At 47.4% G+C, this 26,873-nt stretch overlaps 1 protein-coding gene across 1 annotated transcript in view; it reads left to right on the plus strand.

The window, feature by feature from the left end:
• The window catches only part of LOC119390968 (focadhesin), a 395,558-nt gene that overhangs the window by 114,843 nt on the left and 253,842 nt on the right, over positions 1-26,873 (plus strand). Inside the window, exon 14 of the mRNA XM_037658681.2 lies at positions 11,622-11,680. Coding sequence (XP_037514609.1) covers positions 11,622-11,680 — 59 coding nt within the window. The remainder of the gene's footprint in view (positions 1-11,621; positions 11,681-26,873) is intronic.

The raw sequence follows: 26,873 nt of genomic DNA on the forward strand, positions 1-26,873 counted from the left end.
TCACAGTAGTGCAAGGAAACCAACTTCACATCTTTTTCTTTAAAGCAAAACTGTCTGCCCATTGCTGCCATCGTAGTAGGCAGGCCACATGACCGGAGGGGGGAGGGAACAAAGAAATAAATAAAATGAAATGATCATCGTAATGCTCGAAATGATGATGATGCTACCATAGCATTCCAGTGCAGCCGTAAATGAGCGTAAACGCGGGAAATCACGTGGCTAAACCAGAAGAGCAAAGAAATAACAAAATTAATGAGAACTAAGAGACAATAAAGCCAAGAAAAGTATACGGGATGTTATTTGTCGTAAAAATGATATACAGTAGACTCTCAGTAAACGGAAATCTATTAAATGGAACCGCTGCTTAAATGGAACAACTGCATCTAATATAATTGGTTTCATACTTGGATTCTGCACTCCTGTTCATCTCTCAGTAAACGGAACTCCTGTTAAATGGAACACATTTTCTTGGTCCCTTCAGGTTCCATTTAACGAGAGTCTACTGTAAATGTGAATAAGTACAAGTGGACGAAAAAACAACTTGCCACCGGCAGGGACCAAACCTGCAACCTTTGAATAATGTGTGTGATGCTCTACCAATTGAGATACGGCGGCGGTCGTCCTCCCGTCCACTTTACTGGATATATCTGTGCATACCTGGAAGCGTTAGTGAGCACAGCCCGTAGCCATGACTGCGAGTGTGGAACAATTCTTTTTTTTGCCTGCTGGCATCATGTAGCACATGATCCTTTTATGAGCTGGGAGCTGACCAATGATCCCATAGAGTTTCCTACAATACTTACTAGAGGGAACTCTGGCGCTAGTGTCTATGGGAGCTGCAACGCATGACGCTTCAGCCAGCATGGGAATGATGGGTAGTACACAAATTTGTCTAAACTTCGTACTTTCGGCTCCGTTTAGCTCTGCGTTGGCTGCATCCGCTTTGTCGCAAAACGAATTTCAGCAAAAGTCAGCAGTTTCACTTCGCCACTTTAACTTCTTTAGGCTCAGCGATTCAAATCTGGTCACGAAGTTCACAACGATCCATTCTTTTATCCGAAAGAAAACCAAAACATAGCAATAAACAAAGCCACAAGTACGTTTGAAGCCGCAAGCACGAAGACTAGGCAAATTTGTGTACTACCCATCATTCCCATGGTAGCTGAACGATCGCAGCGCCAGAGTCCCCTCTAGTTAATTTTAGGAAACTCTATGAATGATCCATCGCATACCACCTGAAGACATCAAGTCTGCCACGATGAGGCCCTCGCTATGAATGAAGGAAAGAAGGGGAATTTGAAGGGCTAGTTTTTCTTTGTTAGACACAACATTAATGAGAACCATGAGACAAAAAAGTGAAGGAAGTATAGCGGATGTTATTTATAGTAATTATGATATAAATGGCAAGAAATTAAAGTGGATGAAAGACAACTTGCCGGCAGCAGGTTGTCTTTTCTCCTGTGATCTTTTTACAAGCTGCCAGCTCACAAGAAGATCCCATGCTATGTGAAGCCAGCAGGCAAAAAAAATGTTCCACTCTCGCTGTCATGTGTACGGGCGGTGCCGACTAACACTCACAGATTTAAATGCACCGACTTCCCCAATAAAGTGGACGGGACGACGGCTGCCACCGTAGCTCAATTGGTAGAGCATCGGACGCGTTACTCGAAGGTTGCGGGTTTGGCCCCTGCCGTTGGCAAGTTGTCTTTTCATCCGCTTTTACTTATTAACATTTATGTCATAGTTACGACCAATAACAACCCCTATACTTTCCTTGGTTTTAATGTCTCTTACTCCTCATTAACATTGTGTTAAGGCAAGATAGCCGCTGGTCATTAAAGGTAACAGACTGGATTGGAAGAGAAAGGGCAATGCATGATCAGTAGCCGGAAAGCTAAGCGGGCAGATGAGATTAATACCCGTGCCACACGGGCACAGAAAATGACTTTCGGTAGTGAAGGCATCCAGTTCCCGAATGACATTTTTTTCGGCGGAGCTGCTACACGTCCAAACTGAATGACATTTGACTTGATGATGTCGATCGCAGCATCTTCTGTAGTGAGCAATTGTTGAGTAGTAATGAAAAAATAAACATGCGTTTACAAGCTTCATATACCTCCCAGAATAAGTAAATATAGAAATAAGCATATTACGCTGCCATAAGCTTCAGTTCGTTGCTTTGTTTCACGACATTGCTGCCGACCGTAGCAGCCTAAGCCAACGCTAGTCAGATCCACAGCGTAAAAAGAAAATGGCACCTGTCGCATCCAAAATACAGCATTTGAAGCACTTGTTTAAGTGATTAGTGTAAATAAAAGATGCAAAAACTTTATTTTCAGATGAATAGTATGTCGTTTTACATAATTTAGGTATATCGCACTTCGTCAGCTGTGCCGTCGAGAGTATGCATTTCTCAGTCGAATGAGTTCTGGGGATGGCATTAGGTGATGAATGGCATTTGGGTGAATGCCATTTCGTTCATCCGTGTGGCACCGCACGAATGGCATTAAATCTGAAGGCATTAGGATGTAAATGCCATTTTCTGTGCCCGTGTGGCACGGGTATAAGAAGTGTTTCAGAGATAACACGGCTGCAGCCAGCGCAGGACTGGGTTACTCCTCCTTTTCCATGATGCGACGGCGCATGCGGCCATTAGTGCCTTACGGTGAAGCCAGCCCACACGATGCACAGGTGCCATGATGCAAAAACAACTTACAGCATGATTCCACGTAAGATCGAACAAATTATGGCCAGTCGACCTTTCAAATTTATTTCAAAATTTTAGATATTGTTGCCTGATGTGTGGAAGGAATAGATCCACAATTGGGTTTGCTGGATAAAATTTTTTTGAAGCACCGGGGATCAATAATGACAAAGAGGCGAAGTGCCACGCTTACCTGCCCTGCTGTTTTTTCCAAATTTGGTGATGAATTACACAAAATACGCTAAATCTATGTACCTGAAATTTCTATAGCTAAATATTTGCATGATTTTGCTTGCATTCGGTTATTTTTGGTTTCCCTAGGTAGTGTAGATATTTTTATAAAAAATCTCAAAATCGACCCAAGGAACATTTTTTTTTGTCTACTTTGCAGGTCTTTTTCTCAGACAAGGCGTGCGGCAGAGCGGATAAAATTCCGCATTAGATTCTAAGCATGTACTTATTTATCAAACTGCTAAAGCTTATATGTATACCGCTTTTCAGTAGATACGATCTGGCTAACTTCAAGGAAGCACCGTACCATGGAAATTTCTGACAACAATTGTAAAAAAACCATTTTTGATATTTCTTAAACTTTTCCCAGTTATTCTCTTGCACATCAGCTTTCACAATCATTAAAAACATATTGCATATTGAAAAGTGATATAAATATAAGCTTTAGCAGTTTGATTAGCAAGTATGCTTAAAATGTAATGCGGAATTGTTGACACTCTGCTGTACGCCTTTTTTTGAGATAAAGACCTGCAAAGTAGACAAAAAACGTTTCCTGGGTCGATTTTGAGATTTTTTATAAAAATATCTACACTACCAACAGAAATAAATAACCGAACGCAAGCAAAATCATGCAAATATTTATATAACAGTAATATCTGGGGGTTTAACGTCCCCAAACCACGATATGATTATGAGAGACGCTGTAGTGGAGGGCTCCAGAAATTTCAACCACCTGCGGTTCTTTAACGTGCACCTAAATCTAAGTACATGGGCCTCAAATATTTTCGCCTCCATCTAAAATGCAGCCGCCACAGCTGGGATTCGATGCCACGACCTTCGGGTCAGCAGTTGAGTGCCATAACCACTAGACCACCGTGGCGGGGCACATGCAAATATTTAGCTAAAGAAATTTGAGGTACATAGATTTAATATATTTTGTGTAATTTATCACCAAATTCAAAAATAAAGCAGAGCAGGTAAGCGCGGCACTCCACCTCTTCGTCATTATTGATTCCCAGTGCTTCAAAAATATTGTTACAACAAAATCAATTGCGGACCTCTTCTTTCCACTCATCAGACAACAATATACAAAATTATGAAATAAATTTAATGGGTGGACCGGCCATGCTATTTTTTGATGTTACGGGGATTCATCCTACAGGAGGTGTGAGGATCCATACAGGCTTCACATCTAAAGTTGTTAATGGTATTTCTGATCGTAAAAGTTTAATAACATCTTTTAATTGTGCCCTAAATGTTGCTTCGAATGCACGAGTTTTTGAGATTATAGTCTCGCTGATGATGTGTCTATAATTGACACTCTAAGTCGTATGTTTGACAGATCTGTAGAAATTGGATGTGATGCAAAAAACAGTGTGGTGTCTTTTTTTTTTGTTTAAAGATTGTTAAGGAGTGTGTTGAAAAAATTGTTCCCCTAAAAAGAAAAAGAAGGAACAATTTTGAACTCCCATGGATAATGAGAAATATACTGCACTTGCAGTGTTGGCTTCTATGATTAAGTGGCGCTGGTTGTATTGGCAATGCCCTGCGCAGAGCTGACTTTAGTACAGTGAACGATGAACTTTGCCAAGAAGTAACTGCTGCTAAGGACTTTTTCTACAAGACCACCCTGCCAAACATGGTTAAAAATAACCCTAAACAATTCTAGAGTTCAGTTTTGCTGAGTCAGTCTAGCAACAATACATTTGTCCTCAATGAGACTTCCATTAGCGAGCAACAGGTTATAGCCAGCGCATTTAACGAGTATTTTACGTCTGTATCTTTTTGCATAACCACAAAATTTCTTCTTGCACATCATATCGTCACGACGCAGAAACAGCAGAAGTCGGATATAGGACAGCCCACTTTAATTCTGCACGACACTGCAAAAAGGATCGGGCGTGAACCTCGTCTTCCTCTCTTGCTGCGCGAGCTCTTCTTTTTTGTCGCTTTGCAGATTGGATGTGGCATTTGCCTCCCTCCAGGGAGAGCATTGTCCCGATGGTCTACTACAAAAGACGGTGTAGTAGACGTATATGATGCAAGTTAACCTCCACAATAGGGCTTCATTCGTACAACATGCACAATTTCCGATTTGTGCTGGCGATTTCGCGAGGGCCTGTCAGGGATGACCTCATAGTTCACATCACTTAGGCCTCGTACAACAATGTAGGGACCAAAATACCTGTTCATTAATTTTTCAGAAAGTCCCCGTCGGCGGATAGGGCTCCAGACCCACACTTTCTCGCCTGGTTGATAACTGACGTATCGGGGTCACAGGTTATAACGTTGTACGTCGTAACTCTGCTGCCGGGCGATTCGGAAACGTGCAAGCTGCCTCGCCTCTACAGCTCGTTGAGTAAAAGCTTCAGCGTCCGTGTCTGTATCATTGCAGACAGGGACTCATCGTGATGTATGGTAGAATGTCGTCCCAATTTTTATGATCCACGTCAATGTACATACTCAGCATGTTGGCAATAGTCTTGTTGAGACGTTCGGTTAAGCTGTTGGTTTGTGGGTGGTAGGAGGTAGTTTTTCAATAGGCTGTTCCACTGAGCTCAAACACTGTCTTTAGGAGCGTGGCCATGAAAGTGTTCTTATGACTGTCCATTCTTGTGACTGTCCGAACACCATGCCTCAGAACAATGTTTTCAGTGAAGAATCGTGCGGTTTCTACTGCGGTGCCGCTTGATAAAGCCTTTGTTTCTGCATAGCGCATAAGATAATCGGTGGCGACTATTATGCATTTGTTTCCGGCATGCAAAGTCGATAATAGTCCTAGAAGGTCCATTCCAATTTGGGCAAAAGGCACAGTGGGCACTTGAACTGGTTGTAATAATTCAGCTGGTTTTAAAGGTGGCGACTTCCGTTGTTGACAATCGAGGCATGTGCGCGCGTAATGCTTTACAATGGCTGGAAGCCTTGGCCAGTAGTATTTTTGTTGGATTCTGGCCAATGTGCGCGTGTATCCGAGGTGATCAGACGTCAGCTCGTCGTGGCAAGCTCTCAGAACCTCCCCATGAACGACATCGGGACGACAAGTAAGTGGGTGCTTCCGCTGGAAAAAAAGTTCTTATATAGGACACCACTGCGCAAGCAGAAAGACGGCAGGCTCCTTGCAAATGTCCTAGGGATGATTGTAGTCCGGCCATTCAAAAAATTAATAAGGGGAAGCAACTCGCTGTCTTCTTTCTGCTTACACGAAATCGTGGCCGTGTCAACTACTCCTACAAACGCTGTGTCATCATCTTCTGGGACAATATCGTGGTTCACCTATTTCTATTGATGACCTCTTCCTGTATACAGAAGGTGTTTTAAATTAAATTCTAAATGCAGATCCTAAAATTTCTCTAGATCAGATAAAGTCAATAACCTATTTCTGCATCATTATTCTCTGTGGACATGTCAATACTTTTCAGTAATTTTTTTTTAAGTTAGCGTTGACGTCAACCATACCATCATCATGGAAAAAGCAGAATTCCTTCCTTTACACAAGTCTGGTGGTAAGCAGCTTGTTGATAAACTACCGACCTATATCATTGACCCCTCATTCATGCAAACTTCTCAAACACGTCATTAATTTTCTTGAATATAACAATAGCTTCTCTTATGTGCAGCATGGTTTCTGATGTGGATTCAGCACTGTCACTGAGCTAACTGAAATCACTTGCAATATATCTCTAGCTCTTGACTTATAGCATCTTCGGTAATTGTGCTCCGGAGCAGTCGAGAACGTCCTCAAAACCAAAAGGGGGCAAAACGGCCCGGTTCTGTGGACGCGCAAATGGAATTAATACCGAAGATAAGATGCACCATTTCGGTGCGCACTTCTAGCGCCGCCTAGCATGACGCACGTGCTTTGAACTGTGCGCCCCACTGTGCTCTGGCCGGCGGTTTGCATCGTCTGCTCCACGATGAGCGCTTCAGTAGATGTGATTGTTGACGGCAAAAAATATTCACTTGTAATGACAGTACCTCAATTGGATGAAATTCTATTGGGTAAGTACTTAACCGCTCAAGAAAGTGCTTGCAATGCATGCAGCAGATAAGTAACGAGCAGACGACAAGTTACGTGACTTCTGTTGTGTTTTATTATAACAAACAGACCCATAAAAAGCAAGTACACTGGCCACGTCTCTCATTGAGGCGTCGAGACGACAAGCTCTCGATGTGAGGAAGGAAGCAGTTGTCACCAGTGCACCGGTGCCTGAAGCTGTCCGTCCGGCGTCCGCTTCTCAAGCCAATGCCGATGTGTCAACGGTGCCATGGCGTGGCGGAGAGTGCTCTCCGCCATGCCAAACAGCATGGAAACGGCCCTAAGAGAAGCTTTATTCCCAGAAAATTTGCACAAGGTTACTCTGCTTAGCTGCTTATTGTACAAAATCTGTAGGAAAACAATTACCACAGGAAAGACAAAACATGTTCTTCTGCAGTCTTTTCCGGCTACATCCTCGCTCAGCTTTCGGGTAGAACTAAGAGCTCTCGTAGTCTGCAATAAGGCTATAGCATACGTTCCTGGGCACTCGGAAGTGTTTCCGGAACTGAAAGGAGCCGAAGTACGTCGCAGTCAAAACAAATTCAGTGCTATTAAGGAATATATATGTATATCTACTCACGTTGATATCAGAGTATACGTTGACCATTTCCCCCACGAAATCGTGCACTTTCGGCATTTCATCGCTGGGTCTGGTAGCCAAGCTCAGCAAGATTTCATCTTTGCTGTCGTCATCATCAGACGACCTGGACAAAAAGACCGCGTCCAATAACTTGAGGGGCCCTAGCTTTCTTGCTGTCGCCATACCTACCGCTCCGCATCGTCTGCTGACCGTCTAACGCGCGCAGCACGCAATGAATTCTGGGATTGCACAGTGCTGCGCCGGCGATTTTCTCAGAGCACCTCGGAGCAACAAAAGAAGTGCCCCAACAGGGTGCGCTCTGTTTACCGAGGACGGTGGGTGTGCATGATGCGCACTGGTGCGATTTATCGAAGACATACAGGTGCACCGCTGCACACTGGTGCGCCTTGGTGCGAATTATCGAAGATGCCATTAGGCTCTCAGGTTGACGCTTTGTTGGGTGTGTTCCAGTACTCACCGTTGACGGCTAAATAGGCAGCTAACCATCGTAAGTCTCATTCCAATTCTCACTTAGTCGACGAAATAGAAAGCTTCGTAAAAGACAGCATCGGAGAAAAATACGATGCAGGCTACTTTGCTGTCCAAACAATATGGCGGCTCAATGGAATGCTTGGATCTCGTTGAAATGGTCATCTGCACTCAGGCAGATGCCTTTCCACGCGTTCAGTGTAAGTTATTTGACTTTCTCTTACCGACGCAAGGTGGCATCACGTCACACAGATGTTATTCAGATGCATTGCATTACCTGCATAACTCGGGCTTGATGCTATCCTCTAAGCTGTTAGTGTAGACACAATGGCAAAACAGCCATTTATGGACTTTTCGAAAGCCTTTGACTCTGTAATCCACTCGGAACTTCTATATAAGCTTAACCTTATACTCAATAACCAATCTCTTGTTGATTAGATTAGTAGTTTCCAATTGTTGCCAATACAGTAAGAGCTTGTTAACCCGATCCTGGTTCATTTGGGAAATTGGATAATTCGGACGTGTTCCCTGGTCCTGGTCATTATATGCATTGTTTAATGGCATCCAACTCTCGTTAATTCTGTGAAATTTGGCCTGAACCGGGTTAATTCGGATAATCCTCAGAGTGCGCCGAGCGTGAAGCGCCGCAAATGTGCGATGCAAGAGAGCGGAAACGGCGTTCGCAGACAACCTAAACGAGGTGGCACTGTCTGCATTGCTAGCTTCATCAGTTAGTGACCATGGTTTTGTCTGCATGCAGAACCGGCACTCTGTAGCCTCGCTTTAACTTGATGCAATGCATGTGCAATGCCGCAAAACTCAAACATGGCGGAAGCTGTTGAAGATGAAGAGCTGTCAGCCGCGGTCGGTATGCTGGCATAAAACTGGTTTTCTACATCGTGATGGACGAACTATCAGTTGCTGCCCATTTTAACTGCGAAAAAAGTATCGTAACGTTCGCTTGGTGGTTGTGACGGTAGGTAATAAGGGAGGGGTACAGAGCACGTTTGAGGCTAATTGAACACGGGAGTCTGGCGTTGTGGTCAAATTGACAGTGAAGTCACAGGATGACGAAAAGTGCGGCTTTTACACTGCGGCTATGCAAAATAATTACAGGATTTACGTATTCATCAAGAAAATGAAAGTGCATTGATGTAACAGACATTTGTTTATTGCTTTCTTGATACTTTTCATAATTTGGCATTCGGTTAATTTGGACATTTCTTTCGGTCCCGTGAAATCTGAAATAATGAGCTTGTACTATACGTATCTTTAAACACTTTTGATTCGTCTGAAGCACACATGATCTCTTCTGGCATACCCCAGAACTCGGTGCTGTGGCCTTTGCTTTTTCTTCCATTAATTAATGACCTACCAGATGTATTTTCACTAAAATTCGTCTTTGCGCTGATGATTTCAATTTGTATCAAGCAATCAGTTCGCCTGACGATCATCGATCACTGAATGGTTAATTTCTTAATTTTTGCAGGTGGTGTCAGAATTGGCAGATGAATGTTATTTTCGAAAGACAGCTGCCATGTGTTTTGGCAGGCAGTGGTTACCTATTCATTTAATGATTACGTATCGCAGCGTCCCTCAGTATAAAAGTACCTTGGCCTCCTTTTTACCACAAACCACATCAACATAACTTGCAACAAAGCCTAGGAAAAGCTAGAATATCTTCATCGATCATTACATTTAGCTCCAAAGAAAACAAAATTACTGACATACAAAGCACTCATAAGACCAATTCTGGAGTATGGCGCCACTGTTTGGTATCGGTTAAAATTGGTGCCATAAAGCTTCAAATTGAATCTGTCCAGAAAAAAAGCCATTCGCTTCATCTACGGATGCTAGGATTGTAATTTTACTCCGTCATCACACCTAATGCACCTTGGTCTAACTTCACTTTCTTTACAAAGTGACAATGAGTCTCAAATATTTTCACTAACTTTTTAGTTATCCACAATACTCCTCATATAACAACTATCTAAGACCTGCTAAATTGACATCCACCAGAAACAGTCATGCACTTAACATATATGTGTTTCATTTGCGTACTGACTTTTTCAACTATAGCTTTTTCCCCCGGACCATAGAAGTATGGAACAGTTTACCAGGTCATATTCATTCATTACACAGAGACGAGTTTTTGTATGCTTTAACAGACGTAAACTGTAATCCTCTATCATTTTCTGTATTCTGTCTTGTTCTTATTGCTTGTATGATTCTGTTTACATAACTGTTGTTTCTTTACGTGATTTTGCATCATGCGGGTTGGGTTTGGCATTTTTATTATGTTGTTTTTTTGTATTTGTACCCACTCCTGCGATACCTGTAGCTAGGCTGCAGTAGCTGAAAATAAATAAATAAATAAAGAGGGCCTTACATTCCCTACTGCCACGTTTGTCCTCTGGCATACTGGGTGCCACTCTTCACCATAGCACACATTTTGTGAAAGGTACTTTAGCAAAAATCCCACATGTATGACAGTTCAACTCATACGTGTGCCTGTAACAGTTTCAATTTCTTCAATTAGGCAATAAATTAAAATGCTATCCATGGATATCTTGCCGTATTTATCCACATTTTCTAATCCCAGATAAATATGTTTCCTTACATTGAAATTAAAGTATGTGGTTTTCTGTAAACATGAAATTATAAGTTCATTGTTCTGTTAAATGTAGCGGTAACATTATCTTTTTTTTTTTTTTTCGACTATGAAGGCATTCAACTTAGTAGAAATACCAGCATTCTTTTGTGCTAACACAACTGTTCTGCTGCTGACAGAAAGCAATGTTTAAAGTCCTGTCAGGATGACAATTTTTCAAATCAGCTTGTTTCATGTGTTTCTTAAGGTGTTATTTTTATGTCTTACCGTTTGCCAGTCTTCAAGAAGAATTCTGGTGCACTTCTTTTGTCATATTTGCGCCGCTGTAATTCCAAACCAGCATTTAGTCATTCTAGTTGATATTTTGATTTGTACTATATCTCTATCAAAAGCAATAAACATCTTTTATTCAGTTTTTTTTTTTTTTTTTGCAACATGCTACTAAGCTGAGGGCAGCTGCTACAAATCGCCATTGTTTTATGCTACCAAATGTGTTCTTAAATGCTCTTGCCCATTTCTATCACTGCGTTTTATTATGAAACAAATGGTAGCATAGGAAGGGCAATTTTAAGGGCTCGTTTTTTTTTCCTTTGCTAGACACAACGTTAATTAGAACCAAGAGACAAGAAAGCCAAGGAAAGCATAGGGGATGTTATTTTCTAGTAATTAACATGTAAATGTGAAGAAAGTAAAGTGGACGAAAAGATAACTTGCCGCGGGCAGGGACCGAACCTGCGACCTTCGAATTACGCGTCCGATGCTCTACCAACTGAGTTACGGCGGCGGTCATCCCCCCATCTACTTTTAGGGGGTATACAAATGTGAAAGATATTTTCGTCCACTTTACTTTCTTCACATTTACATGTTAATTACTAGAAAATGACATCCCCTATGCTTTCCTTGGCTTTCTTGTCTGTTGGTTCTAATTAAATGGTAGCGCAGTATCTTTGAGGTGTTTGTGACTCTGCAGGTGGTGAATGTGAGGACAACGCTCTCCTCGGTTGTGCCCAAGCTGTGGAAAGACGACCGGTATGCTCTTCCAGTTACATATTGTGTTCTCAGGAAGAATATCCAAGACCAAGACCATTGCTAACACATTATTTGGACATATTTCATTTTTCGAACAGCTCTTTCATAAGTACCATGTAGACGTACACATAAAATCAACATTTTGAATTTCTTACAGAGGTGCAGTTAATAATTTTTTGTTCTACTTGTACAACCACATGTTAGTTTATTTACTTGTAATTAGCGCACTCTTTTTACTTGTTTTATGGCCTTGAGAAAGGTGTATGTGAATTGTGGAGAAATTCCACAAACACGCCCTTAGTATTGTCTGCTAAAGCCATGCGAAATATTGTTTGTACTGGAAAACCTTCCAATTACAACTGGGAAATTGGCTGAGCAAGTGTCAGCAGGCGATGGTAAGCACCAATAAACTGACGCAGCAGTGTACACCCAAACACTGACGATCACCCATCTAAGAATGCACTGCAGTCAAACCTCATTAATGTGTAGGTTACCTTCTTAAAGCCTGTGCTGTGGTTTTGGCCCAGGAGATGCGCTACTGTTGCACACGCATAACTTTTAATACTTGCTTATGTCGATAAAAAGTATGCACTCATCCACAATACAAAGTCACAAATGCCGATTTGGCTTGGAGTTAAACCCTGCGATCCAAAATTTGTGACGGAGAGATACTGCATACCTGTATCATGTGGACATGCTGCCTCAAGAATTTTGTAAATAAGTGCTGTAATAAGGAAGTTACAGGGTTTAGAACAACCCCATTCGGCTTGTTTCAGTTTCTCACTTGGAACCCGCCACAGTGGTCCAGTGGTCATGGTGCTCAACTGCTGACCCACAGGTCGCGGGATTGAATCCCGGCCACAGCGGCTGCATTTTCGATGTAGGCGAAAATGCTTGAGTTCCGTGTGCTTAGATTTAGGTGCACCTTAAAAAACACCAGATGGTCAATATTTACGGAGCCCTCCACTACAATGCCGTAGGCAGCGATGGCGTAGTGGTACAGCATCGGCCTCGCATGCAAGAGGTCCGTGGTTCGAATCCCGGTGCCGGACAGTTCCCAACCCGATTAAAAAAAATCCGCGTGATGATGGTACTGTGTAAAAAAGGCCCGGGGTGCAGCCTCACTGGCGACCACAGCCAGCAATGCACTCCCTCACCAGAGCAGGATTGGCAGTACTTGGCCACTACCTCCCACATGAATACACCAATTAACCACTACGTCTCTCATAATCAAATCATTGTTTTGGGACATTAAACCCCAACAATTATTAGATGCGAAGCAGCTTAAGGCGGGGGCTTTGTCCATCTCTCCCGCGGCGTCCACACCCCCACTGCGCATGCGCGTCTCCTTCCCCTCTATCCTCTCCTGTGCTCCCCGCCTCTCGCGCGTCTCCTTCTCTCCTGTGCAACGCCGCAATGAGCGCCAGCGTCAATGTCGCCGCCAATGTCAGCGTTAGCGCCAGCACAAGCACGCCACGAGAGGCGGCAAGTTGGGCTAGTTGGTAACGTGAATAATAGGACATATTTACTAGCGAAAAAAGGACGTGGACGAGAAGAAGCGTTGTCCTGTATTCCTTCTTCTCGTCCACGTCCTTTTTTCGCTAGTAAATATGTCCTATTATTCACGAGAGGCGTCCACACCCCCATTGCGCATGCGTGTCCCCCCCCCCCTCTCCTACTCCCCCCCCTCTCGCGCTCCTCATTCGCGCCTGCGTAACGCCGCGATGAGCGCCCTCCGACGCTCCTCCCCTCTCGCGCGCCTCATTCTCTCCTGCGCAACGCCGCGATGAGCGCCAGCATCAACGCCGCCGCCAGTGTCAGCGTTAGCGCCAACACAAGCATGTCACGGGAGGCGTCCACAACCCCACTGCGCATGCGCGTCCCCTTCCCCTCTCTCTCCTCTCCTACGCTCTCCCCCTCTCGCACGCCTCATTCTCTCCTGCGCAACGCCGCGATGAGCTCCTCCTACGCTCCCCCCCTCTCGCGCGCCTCATTTTCTCCTGCACAACGCCGCGATAAGCGCCAGCGTTAACGCCGCCGCCAGTGTCAGCATTAGCGCCATCACAAGCACGCCATGGGAGGCGTCCACACCTCCACTGCATATGCGTGTCCCCACCGCCTCTCTCTCCTCTCCTACGCTCCTCCCTCTGGGGCACCTGTCGACTGCATTCCCCGCTCGCCCTGTGAGAATTAACAGCCAGGCTAGAGGGAAGACACGACGCGGGTAGCGTTCCTCTTCGTGTTCCACGACGCTTTGAATGGATGGATGCAGCTTACGGCGCGGGACTTGGCAACAACCTGGCAAGCCAGCTCCTAAAAAAAAAAATTACACTATCTCCCGCTCAAGCGAACCGTCTCCCTGTTGCTTCGCATCCACACATGGTTTCCTTTAGCGGGAGGTGGTGTAATTTTTATTTCTCACTCGGCTTTCCCACCTTCCTCGGCAGTGAAGAGGGCTGTTCCAATAACACTTTGACTTGGCCAAGTTGGTACTCGGATACATGCAGCGTGACTTGGACGAAGACAGGAGACATATAAAACACAGACGAGCTTGGCGCTCGTCTGTGTTTTATATGTCTCCAGTCTTCGTCCAAGTCGCGCTGCATGTATCCGAGTGAAGAGGGGCAGATGTAGCCTGGTGTGACTATGCCCACTTCAGCAACATAACACGACGTAAGTGATTACATTACCGCTGTGCAGCCAACAACCGAGCTCGGTTTTCTGTACGTGTCGCTCATGTCAGAGCAGCACAGTGAGCCAAGGCCAGGGCGTAAAGTTGCCCATGGGCAACGTTACGTCGCTTTGTGGGCGAAGAGGGCTGGACAGGGGCTGGAGAGAGGCGCGGGAATCATTTTTTGAAATAGAGCTTCTGTGTAGTGCACAGTGCTGTGATATTCACAAAACGTGATTGCCACAGCCTTCTGCACAAAGTAGCAAGCTTGTTTGGGATGTGTGAAAAGAAAGTCATTATCGAAACTAACAGAAGACAAGAAGAAGAAAAGGAAGACAGCCGATACGGAAGATCATGTGCAATAATAAGCAACAAAAGAAAAAATTTTGCTTTCGTTCACATCACACGCAGTTGTCTCGTCTTGTTTCTGCGACATGGTGCCGTGACCAGGATAGTGATTGCTCCTCTTCCGAATGGCCACGGAATACCAGGATGAAGGACTGGCCATAGAAGACGAACGAAGAGGAGGCCCCAGGGCGAACCGATGGCAGTGAGACAGGACATTGACAGCTGAGAGCAGCACAGATGCGGAGGACGACATAGCCACGGATGACGACTCGCTGCTGGAATCTGTAAGCAATCAGCAGTTTCCTCAGTCATCCAAAATGAACGAAGAGGTGATTTCAAAGAAGAGAAAAACGCTGAGGACGTAAACAACGAACATAGTGAGCGATGCAGACAAAAATAAAGCTTCAGGAAAATCAAGATCCTACAGCAATCTCGCTGCTAGCCAGACAGATCAAAGGCATTGCAGACGTGTTTAAGAAAGTGGACGAGCAGATGGAGCAGTTTATAACGCCGGAAACAGCCAAACCAGAGTTTACAAAACAAACTGAGTGTGAGCTAAAAATAATAAGGGTTCTGCACAACATCAACGCTTACCTTTGCCCCTGTTACGACTGGCATCTGTGCCGAAAAGGAAGCGGCGTCCCCTGTTCTACGAACCGGCTGCCGAAGGGCTGCTCTCCTGCTGACAGCGGTTCAAGCACCTGAATTGTCCTCCCGAGACGGGAAGTGAGGTGCCATGCATTCCGGCCCATCAAGGTTCAGCGAGACGACCGTAATGGTTTCCTGTCGCCAAATCTACCTTGATGAGACAGCGGCGTCAGCGCGGATGACAACCAGTCCCGCTAATTGATCGATGAGGTATTTCGAGGCGGCGGACCTTTGGCTGCGCCCGGTTGTCCGAGCGTGTGACCCTTCGCCCTACGGCGTTCACCTGGCAACGGAGGATCTCCTTGGTGCCACAATGTGCAGAGTGCGATGGCCACGCCTCAGTCGAGGACACTGACCTGGGTGGGTGTGGGCGGAACCCTCATTAGTGCTGTGTTTGAAGTGATTGGACCATCCCAACTTGGAGTAATTCCTCCATCTAGGCATCTGGCGAAATGAGACCCTTTAAAATGAGCCCTGCGGGCTCATTCGACGCGAAATGACCATGTAGCACGAAATCGTCATGATGTAGAGACGAAATCGTTGTGATGTAGCACGAAATGTTCGTCATGTAAGGAAATGCTCGCCATGTAAATAATGTCAATAAACCACGCTAAGTTTTTCTTCAGTTTCTTCATGCTGCCTCTGCATCTTCGTACCAAGTCTCCGGTGCCTGAAAAGGCCGGTCGCAACACAAGCAAGAACGGCGGGAAACAGTGGGGGAGCAACCCAGTGCTAATGACGAAGCTAGGCAAGCACCGCAAGCAACAGTGGTAAAGCTACCAAAAGTAGAATTGATGAAGTTTGATGGTGACAAGATGAAGTGGCAAAGATTTTGGCGTCCATTTGAATCGGCTGTTCATGTGAGAACCCACCTAAACAAAAACCAAAAGTTTACGTACCTTCTGTCTTCACTAACCGGAAAAACGACAGCTACCGTGGAGGGATTGCAATTTTCGGGCAGCAGTTACGGGAAAGCTATTGATCTGCTCAAGTAGTGATACGGAAAAGATGGAGCGCTTGTAGAAATGCACATCAAAGAGCCGACTAACCTAAATACAGTAGCAAGCTGCAACGATTATGAAGGCTTAAGAAGACTGTCAGACAAGGTACAAGTGCACACGCATATGGGCTGGAATCTTTACGCGTGAAGAGCGAGTCTTATGTGTCAATGCTACTGCTAGTATTGCAAATATCTTTACCTGTGGATATGAACGTTGGGTTCCAGCTGAAACAAAGAGAAGTGGCCGGTAGATCTTCAACACAAGACCAGAATGCAGCTAAACTTCATGAAGATACTCTGCGGTGTTTGACGATTTACATAGATCAAGTTGAGTGCAGAGAGGTATTGGTAGAACGGAACGAAAGCTATGGCAACAAATCTGAGAGTAAGCAACAGAAAAGAAAAGAACGGTTAATTTGAGAGTGCAGCGGCAAAGTTTTGCATATTTTGTGAGACTAACACTCACTGTACTGATGATTGTAGGAAAACTATGCCTTATGAAGACAAAAAAATGAAGCTAGAAGCGGTCAATAGAGGTTACCGCTGTACAAGGCCTTGTCGTACCGCCAAAATATGTAAGGCAAACAAAAGGTGCAAGACATGTGGAAAATGGCATACAATGTCTATGTGTCGGAGAAAAGAACTTGCAGTGCAGTGTACGGCGGCCGTGCAAGGTGCGAGTGAAAATCGGGAAGAGCAAGAGTCTACCTGCCAATATATGAACATCTCGTCAAATATTTTTCTGCAGACTGCAGTGGCACTAGCAGAGGGTAGAAGCCAGTCATGCTATTGTCGGGTTCTGTTAGATACGGGTAGCCAAAGAACATTCATTCGTAACAGCTTGTTAGAGAAACATGGTTGCCAAGTCAAAGGAAAAGAAAGACTGGTGATAGGCTATTTAGGAGGAGGACCAGATGAAAGCACTATGAATTCAGTTGAAGTTAAGTGCCTACAGTGGTGAAGAAGTTTTTTTGGAAGCAGCATAGGTTGATGTAATATCAAGAGAAAGAATACCATTCTTGCCTATCTCACTGCAAAAGAAGTATGAAGACGGTGAATTCAAGTTGGCTGATGGCTTATGTGCAAGCAAAGACTGCAGGGAAATCGAAATCCTTGTTGGATCAGACCAGTACTGCAAATATAATGACAGGAGGTATCCGAAAACTAGAAGAGGAGCTGGCAGCAGCAGAAACCATATTTGGTTGGACACTGCAGGGCAAAACTAAGTTGTCTGCAACATAAACGAAAAAGTCAACCGTTATGGTACTGCACGTTGAAGTGGACAAATCACACATAAAGACGAAACTAAGGCATTTATGGGATAACGAAACTATCGGCATAAAGGGCACCGAGCAAGATGCAAAGAGAGAAGAGGGTGTTATGATGTACTTCAACAGGAATTTAAAGTTGCAAGAGAAGCGATACAGAGTCCGACTTCCATGGAAAGCTAACATGGAACTTGATGACAACAAGAATGCAGCTATGACCAGATTGAAACAACTCACCCGAAGGTTGCAGAAGGATGAAAGTACTATACTGCGGCGTTACGACAGTGACCGATCACACACTGCTACTACATGCCGCATCAAGCAGTAATCAGGGAAGATCGTCCAACCACAAGGATAAGAATAGTATTTGATGTGTCCTCATCGTCCACAAAAGGATTATCTTTGAACGATAACTTTGAAACTGGACCGAGTCTTAGTTGTGATCTTGTGCACTGTGGAGATAGGTTTGCACTAGGCTTACCTACGAGCGCGACCGTGCAGGGACGCGACGTTCTCCACTGCCGCTGCGTGCGACGACGCTGCGGCCGGGTTCGTCGTTTTCTCCGACACGGCGCAGAAACCACGCACGAGGCAGGGTAACAGCAACAACGGGTTTATTAACCCAAGATGCAGCACAGTGCGACACTCACGGGCTTGCAGGCCGTATAGGGAACTCCGCAAGACCGAGCAAGTACGCTTGCCTACGGCGCTACGACTCTCACACAAAGGGAAGCAGTCGAGCGCACGAACGAGAAGCCGCCTACTAGAGCAGCGCGTCAACCTCTCGTCAAGGCCTGAGAGCATCTGACGCAGGCAAGCCCGCGCCAGACAGAAGCGAGCTCAAGGGGGAAGGGGGTTGTCACTGGCGGCCAATGAGGAACGGCGTTGCACAGTGACGTAAGCTAGCTTGGCGGCATGAGCATGTGAGCATGTCGAGGCACGCCCGGACGCGTGCCCGCGCTCCGGGAGGCTGATGCATGGCTTGCACCAGACAAAGAGGCCTGGCGCTGCCGCCGCGGTCGCCATAACGCCGATTAACGGCGGTTCCCGGCGCTCGAGCCGCGCGGGGCCAACACGCGCGCTAGCTGGGGAACGAGGCGCCAAAGGGAAGGGCGCGCTCGATTCCCACATTCCCCCCTCCTAAAGACCGAGGCCAGCCTGTGAAAGAGGCTGTCCGAGGCCAAGTGGCAAGGTCAGCTCAGCCGCAAGGGGGCTGGCCAACGGGGCAAAGTCCAACAGGGGGGTGTCGTCTTCCCAAAGGTACAAGTCCATAGGTCGTCCATAACCACACAAAAGTTCCACCGAAAGTTCCACCACAAGGGGGAGCCCACTGCCGTAAGAAGGTCCGCAGCCCAGGAGGAACGGGGAAGACTGCACAAGGGCGGGCAGCCGGCCCGCTTGAAGTTCGCCGGACTGGAGAGGTTGGCAGCCGGGAACGTACGAGGCGTGGCTGCCAGTTGCGTGCGGCAGCCAACCGCCGAAAGTCGCTGGGGCGGGGGGCCACACAGGAACAGCAGGCAGCCAGGAAACGGGAGTCGGAGCGACCACGCTCGGGACTGGGCCGAAGCTTCGGTGGGCGGACTAGCCGCCGAGGGCGGCTGCCGAAGCTGCCAGGTGGGTAAGGCAGGATGGAGGTGGCCGCAGGGCAGAAGGCAGGCAGCAGGCCACAGCTGGGACGACCAGGGAACAGCAGGCCATCAGGTGTGGAACAGGCTGGTGGCAAGGTAGGCGCAGGGAGACGACAGGGCGATGCAGGAGTGGACAGAAATGCCCCCAGCATAGCCGGCTGCCGAAAAGGGGTGCCTGCCTGACCGTGCTGCCCAACAAAGGGGCGCTTGCCAGGTTATGGCTTGGACAACACGTCAGAGGGTATTTTCGGCCAAGAGGGCCTTCTACCACTTACAGACGTGCGCCGCCGCACCTTAGCGGTTATTCTCCATTCACTGTCATGGTATGGAATAAAGTCCAACTACCCGTCAGTGGGAGAAAGGTTGTTTAGGTGCGTTTCCGCAGGTTGTACCGATGGCGTGGCTTGGAGCCAGCCTTCTCACGGTTTTCCCGCGGTTCGGTGACCGCCTTCCCCCCTCCCAAGTCGTTGCTGCGGGCAACGAAAGGTTTGAGGTCGGAGACGTTAACTGGACCGCCGACTTGTTTCCCTTGGGAGTCAGCCAGCTTGTACACCAGAGGCGACATTTTGGTCTGCACTCGGTATGGGCCCAACCACTTGGCCGACAGGGAGGCAGAGATGCCTTTGGCGGCGTCACTCAAGACGTGATTGCGCCTGAGGACGAGATCGCCGACATCGTAGTGCACTTCCCGATGCGACCGGTCGTATTGAGCCTTCTGTCCAGCTCGCGCTTTTGCCAGGTTGGAACGCGCCAGGTCGAGGGCTGCGTCCATCCGTGAGCGCAGTTCCGCCGCGTAGCCAGACGGGCCGGCTTTTATGGCGGACGCCCCGCTGCCGCCCCGCAGAACGCGGTCCATGGGGTTAGGCAGCTCTCTCCCGAAGTTGAGGAAAGCGGGCGTGTACCCGGTTGAACGGTTCACCGTGGACCGCAAGGAGAAGCCTATCTCGTTAAGACAGGCATCCCAATCCCTGTGTTGCTGCGCAAAGGCTGTCAGCAACGGCGGTTCCCGGCGCTCGAGCCGCGCGGGGCCAACACGCGCGCTAGCTGGGGAACGAGGCGCCAAAGGGAAGGGCGCGCTCGATTCCCACAGCACATGCTGACGAACTTCCGACACCATCGCATTGCAATAACAGCTGATATAGACAAGGCATTCCTACAGATTTCAATACATGAGGAGGACAGAGATGCACTGCGTCTTCTTTGGTGGGACAGAATTCCGAGTGGAAGCGGTGCAAAAGCTGTGACTTGGAGAATGTCAAGAGGCACTGCTTAGGGTACATTCCTGCTTGCAGCAACAGTGCAACACCACCTCAGCAAGTTGGAGGATACCTTTCCGGAGAAGATTAAGCAGCAGAGGAACAACATCTGCGTCAACAACGTGATAATGAAAGCGAAACCACCCAAAGAAGCCGAAAAACTTTACTGGGAGTCAAAAAAGATTTTTCATGAGGCGTTAATTATTCTGAGAGGCCTACTTGATAAATGACTGCGAGAATCAAAAGCAGGCTGACATACTCATTGCAAAAGGATAAATACACTCAAACCTCGATATGACGAGCACGGATATAACGAATTGTCTTTTATAACGAAGTAAATGAAGAATAGTCTTGTCATGTATACAGTGTTACGAATATACATTTATAACGAATTTTCCGATATAGCGAACTTATTTTCGTGTCAGATGCGACTTTGTTATGAGGAGGTTTGAGTGTAGTGCCAATGAAATATATGTCGTTGCCAAGACTCTAGCTAATGGCTGCATCGCTGTCTGCACGTCTCTGAATATATCAGAAGTGGCTTTGTAAGGAAGCTGCAGGACAAAAGACATTGGATGGACTCAACTATTGTTCTAAGTTGGTTACATGAAAAGAAAAAACAAGACATTTTGTAGAAAATAGAGTGAAGGAGATAAAAGCGAAAACAAAGCTGCCAGAGTGGAAATACATTGCAAGTGAAGAAAACCCAGCTGATCACATGGCTAGAGGTGTAAGCGCAAAGAGTTTGATACAGTCTGGCTATGGTGACATGGTCCAAAGTGGCTTGTCATGGAAAACAAGACTACAGAGCAGACGGAGACGGAAAAACACATCGAAAGTAGTGAGTGCTATGTGACTAACACATGCATGCCAATTCCGGCAGGGATCGACGCGGAGAAGTATAGAACCTACTCACGATTACTCAGAGTAACAGCTTGGGTTCTGAGATACGTGCAGAGTATAAGAAAGAAGAAACGGATAATTGGAGATCTGAGCTTCAAGGACCTTAAGAATGCAGAGGCAACGATAATAAAAATAGAGAACGACAAATACGGGAACATATTACACTGAGCACGAGTAATACCGCTAAGACAACCAGGATGTTATTTGTGGTAGGGAAGTCTTTGAAGATGGGCAAGGGCTGATAAGACACAAGGGTTGCCTGTTTCAAAGTGGATTAACCTACAACGAAAAGCATCCGATTGTGCTACCAAAGTGGGCGGGCAGTACAAAGCTGCTAGTACGACATGTTCATCAGATCACGTTGCATGGAGGAGTAAGCGCAGCACCCTCACAGCTTAGAACTAAGTATTCGATAATCCAAGGAAGGCACCTGGTGAAGGTTGTAACTCATGGATGTTTTAAGTGCCAACAATTTGACGCCAAACCAATCCAGTAAAAAATGGCCCCCTCTTCCTGCTGACAAAGTCGACGAGCGACAACCATTTGAAGTGACGTGTAGATTTCGCGAGCCCGATGCTTATAAAAGACGCAGTGAAAGGCAAAACAGTACATCGCAGTATTCGTGCGTGCAACAACAATTCCTGTACATCTTGAAGTTGTGGACAACTGTAAAACAGAAGCATTCTTACATGTGTTCAGAAGATTTACAGCGATAAGTGGCCTATGTCGCACAATATACAGTGATAATGCAAGGACGTTCAAGAAGGCCAACAGAGAAATCAATCGTATGCTCAAAGAATTACAGAAAGAAGCCTCTAAAAGAGATAGCCAAGGAGATCAAATAAAGTGGAAGTATATTGCCGAACAAGCACATTGGTGGGGAGGCTTTTAATGAAAGGTTAATAAGAAGCATGAAATCATCAATGAGGAAAGTCATCGTAAAGAGACTGCTAACCAGGGAAGAGATGCAAACAATCACCACTGAAGTTGAAGCAGTACTTAATAACAGGCCGTTGACTTATGTGTACAGCGAACCAGATGAGCCGCTGTCTGTTCTGTCGGCTGACATAATAGGTGGAAAATACAGGCTTTCAGGCACTAATGAAGGTCAACACGAAGCCAGCATAGAAGAAATCTGGAGAAATAGACAAAGTGTCACGAAAGATTGGTGGAAAAGATGGAACAGAGAATATCTGAAGGAACTGAGAGAGCAAGCTAAAGCAAGTAAAGAAGAAACGAGAGTGAACTGAGGAGATATCGTATTGCTCGGTTCACGCACTCCTAGATCACTCTAGAACCTGGCTAAAGTCATGGAAGTTTTTTCAGGAGGCGACGGGAAGAGACTTGTACAACATACTTACAAACTTGAAGGGTGTTTCCACTGACGAGACGAGAAGAAAACTTCATGCGGGCCAGAAGCTATTGAAACTAACAGAAGACAAGAAGAAGAAAAAGAAGACAGCGGGCACGGAAGAGCGTGTGCAATAATAAACAATAAAAGAAAAAAATTTTGCTTTCGTACGCATCTTTCTGCAACAGTCGCAGTTTTGCCGCAAAGGCAAAGCAATGAATGCGCGCTAGCAACAAATTGGAATGTCACATGAAGAAACGGAAGCGGCTCAAAACTTGCAGCACGCTGCTCAAGCACAAAGGACGACGCAAAAGAACACACACAGGGTGAACGCGAACTAGCAACTGTCACTGCCCGATACTTGCAGCGCGCTCCTCAAACACAAAAATGGACGCATGAAAAGAATGCACAGGTATACACAGCATGAGCGCCAGCAACTGTCACATTACTTCAATTAGCCTCTACTTTGGCTCTTCTAGCTAACAGCTCACTGCCTTCGCAAACGCAGCCGCTGCAGCGAGTGAAATGACCTTCGTGTTTTGCGGTGAAAGCACAAGACGCACAAACCTACCCTGTAAGAAATAAGCGGGTGACCATGCCCTGTGTGTCAAAGTACAAGTCGGAAGCGCGCATCCCAACTCCCCGCGAAACACTAGATAGTTTTAGAATTGCGGACCCAAGGAGCTTGGGGAGGACAAGAAATTTGCGAGCTGCCAGGGCGCATGTGCAGAACACGAGCCACTCTTGGGCTGTCGCACTCGTGTTTTCCCAAGACCCCAAAATTGAAAACTAACATGGGTCGCCACCTGTCTTCAGTCGCCAACGAGATGACTTAGGCGTGTCCACCACTGGCCACGACGCAGTATGGCCCGCATCTCGCATAATTTTAATTTTGCCATGTGTGGCGTCTCGTGCGTTTGACCCAACGCTGCCTGCGTTTGACCAAACTCTCAAACTCTGCTGCTCCTGCGAACACAGGAGCAGCCTACCCAACACAGCTTACCCAATCCATTGTCTCGGCGTGGCTTCCACAATCGACGCGACCGGGGATTTGAACCTACGACGCCTCGCTCTGCAGCAAGGTGCGTTAGACAACTTTGCCACTCAGCATACGTCTTCCAGCTAGCATACTAACGGCGAGTTATTTATATACTCCATCTACCACTGGCACTGGCAGTACGCAGAGCTCGAAGGTGCTTTAGCATGTTCACTATCACCCGTGAGATGGCGTGAAGGGCACGCTTCAAAGGTCGTCGACCCGTTAGTAGTGAGTTTTAAAATTGGGGACCCAAGACCGTGGCCTTCGCTATCGGCACCGGCCACTCGCCATAGCAACAGTGCGCTGCTGGTCCATTCTCTGATGAAGGCGTTGCGATGGCCGAAACGTTAGGCATAATAGAATTGCTTTCTCGTACGTGTACCCGCTGAACTTTCCCACTGAATATATATATATATATATATATATATATATATATATATATATATATATATATATATATATATTGTAAGGAAGAAAAGACAGAGACAGCACCCTTGCTGCGGGCCGGCTGTTCTATTCTTCTCAGCTTCGTCCTTCTCTTCGTCTAGCCGCGTATGCGCCCGTGCCCGAGCGCCGCTGTCTTCATTACACTCGGCCACACTGCGAGCACGGTGTCCTGCCAAAAAATGACCCTTCACTGGCGGTGGTCGTTTCATCTCTAATAAACCATTCAGAGGTCCTGGGTCCTGAACCATCATAGAGACGCCTGCTTCTAGAGATACCGATGCTTCTGGCGGGCGGCATTGGCTGCCTCGCACAGGCCACTGACGGCCACGCTGCGACACTGCATGGCGAGCTGCCGAAATTCTCTCTGGCGGGCGGCATTGACTGTGCCTAGACGGTCGATCTTGTGTACGTGGTGACTTGTCTTGGCTAGCTGCTGAACATTCTGGGGGGCGGCATTGGCTGTGTCGCGGCGGTCGACCTCGGCCACGCAGCGACGGCGTAACATTCTTGCGCTTGTCTTGGATGACCTTCTTGCTCAACGGTGGCGTATTGGACACGTTGTACTTCATTTTTTCCATCCCTTGTAGGTCTCCAGTCGTGTGCTGTGGGCCCTTCCCTTTCAGGACGTCTCCTGTGAGCATGTGAGGGTGCTTCTTGTTGTTTTTGAGCTCACGTTTTCTGTTCTCCTTTACCTCCACACCAAGAAAACATGGGCGTGTCCTGGGAGCTTCCCGATGGGTGTCTGTTGTTAACACGGCCACTCCTATTTTTTTATTTTCCCGTACAACAAGGCGATCGAGTGCGCCTTGAGTAGGTGACTGCTCTAGAAGCTGAGGAAGCGGCTCCAGTGAGTAGTCGAGCACGGCTATGGAAGCGATGGGTTCTTCCGGTGCCTTCACTGGAGGCGTGCCAAGAACAGGAGGAGCCGACATTTCCGCGTGTTCGAGCAACGTCGAATCTGAGGCCCGCTCCTCCAACCGCTCTGAATGAGGAGTGCTCTCGGCCTCCCTCCGTGATGGTATGGCGTCGGATACAGGCGCAGAGACTGAGACTAGCAGCGGTGTGCAGCACTTGGTTCCGACGTTTTTTGTAGAGCAGCCAGAGAAGCTATCTGTCGTGGGTCTTGAGGGCACCGATGGGTCATCAAGGCGGTGTCCCATGTGAGCTCGATCACCGACGGAGGGCAGATTCGTGGACACGCGAGCTGCATCATTGAGGTGGTGTGCCTCGCAACTCCCGTGTGTGGCATAGGCTCGGTCGGCAGGGAGGGGGTCGCACGCATGAAAAAGTGGACGAAAAACAGTAGTCAATCTTGCACACCACTGATTCCAGGATTGTTGTTTCACGCCTTCGTAGTTGTGCCATGCTTTGGCAGCATCACGAAGGCGGTCAATGGCCACGCACCATTTCTGTTGGTCCGTCCACGCCTCGCGAGCTCCAAGAGCGTTGACGGTGGCCACCCAATTGTCGGCGTCGTCTTGGAAGCCGCGGAATTCCGGCAGTTCGCAGGGAGCCGGTGATGGCGCTACGGTAGGCGAAACTCCGGGGCATGACGACGCCAACCAGTCGAGTTGGTATGAGAGCTCCGTGAGGGCACACCGCAGCTCTCTGCGGCTCTCGGGTGAGCTCTCTTCATGGTCTTGCGAGGCGGCGGCGGCCAACGCGGCATTGAGCGAGTGCAGTGCTGGCAAGGCAGCAGGACACAGCACGGAGATTGGCGCTGCCAAGGCGTTCACCGTGACTCGGAGTCGCGCGATGGTGGCGGAGAGCTCGGCGGCGCTCTCGGGCGATCCGCGCGTGGTGCTTGTGGTGACGTCCGAGGAGTATGACACGATCAGCGTACTCACAGAGGAGGGACCCTTGTCCGAGGGAGCTTGGACAGGACCCCTAAGCGGCTCGGGTGCCGATGGAGTACTGAGTAAGCCGTTGTCGCTGCGGGAAGCGTGGATGGCATTCCCGGGGTCCTTGCCGTTGGAAGCGTCAACCGCGTTCCGAGGTAACCGGTACCCGTGCGATGGCTTGTCGTGAACTGGTACTGCGGCGTCGATGAAGGAGGCTTGAGCCGCCGCGGAGGCCTGGACGCCGTCCACGGACGGTGCCTGAAGCGCCGACAGATTGGCAGGTGGTGGCGAGGAGGCATGTACGCCGTCCCTGGGCGAGAGGAGCCCGTGCGCATTGTTGCCGCGAAGTAGCACGTCACCGGACAAGTAGTTCCCTGGAACCACAATGGAGGCCTGGACGCCGTCCGCTGGTGGTGGGGTGGGTGCTTGCCGCGGTGGTCTGCTTGCGGGTTCCATCAGCGAGGAAGCGTGACGGCGTTCCTCTGGAAGACGCGTTGCCTCAAGCTAACAGCTGGGGTTCGCCGAAGCCTTTCGACGGCTGCGCCATTGTAAGGAAGAAAAGACAGAGACAGCACCCTTGCTGCGGGCCGGCTGTTCTATTCTTCTCAGCTTCGTCCTTCTCTTCGTCTAGCCGCGTATGCGCCCGTGCCCGAGCGCCGCTGTCTTCATTACAATATATATATATATATATACACGGGGTGTCCCAGCTAACAGCTAAAAAAAACATGTGCTCTAGCAAAGTTCTACCTGCTGTATATTAGTTGTAGTCGTGTGTACATACAACCTGTATTTT

Source organism: Rhipicephalus sanguineus, chromosome 4 (assembly GCF_013339695.2).
Source record: "Rhipicephalus sanguineus isolate Rsan-2018 chromosome 4, BIME_Rsan_1.4, whole genome shotgun sequence".
In the NCBI taxonomy this organism is placed as follows: Eukaryota; Metazoa; Arthropoda; class Arachnida; order Ixodida; family Ixodidae; genus Rhipicephalus; species Rhipicephalus sanguineus.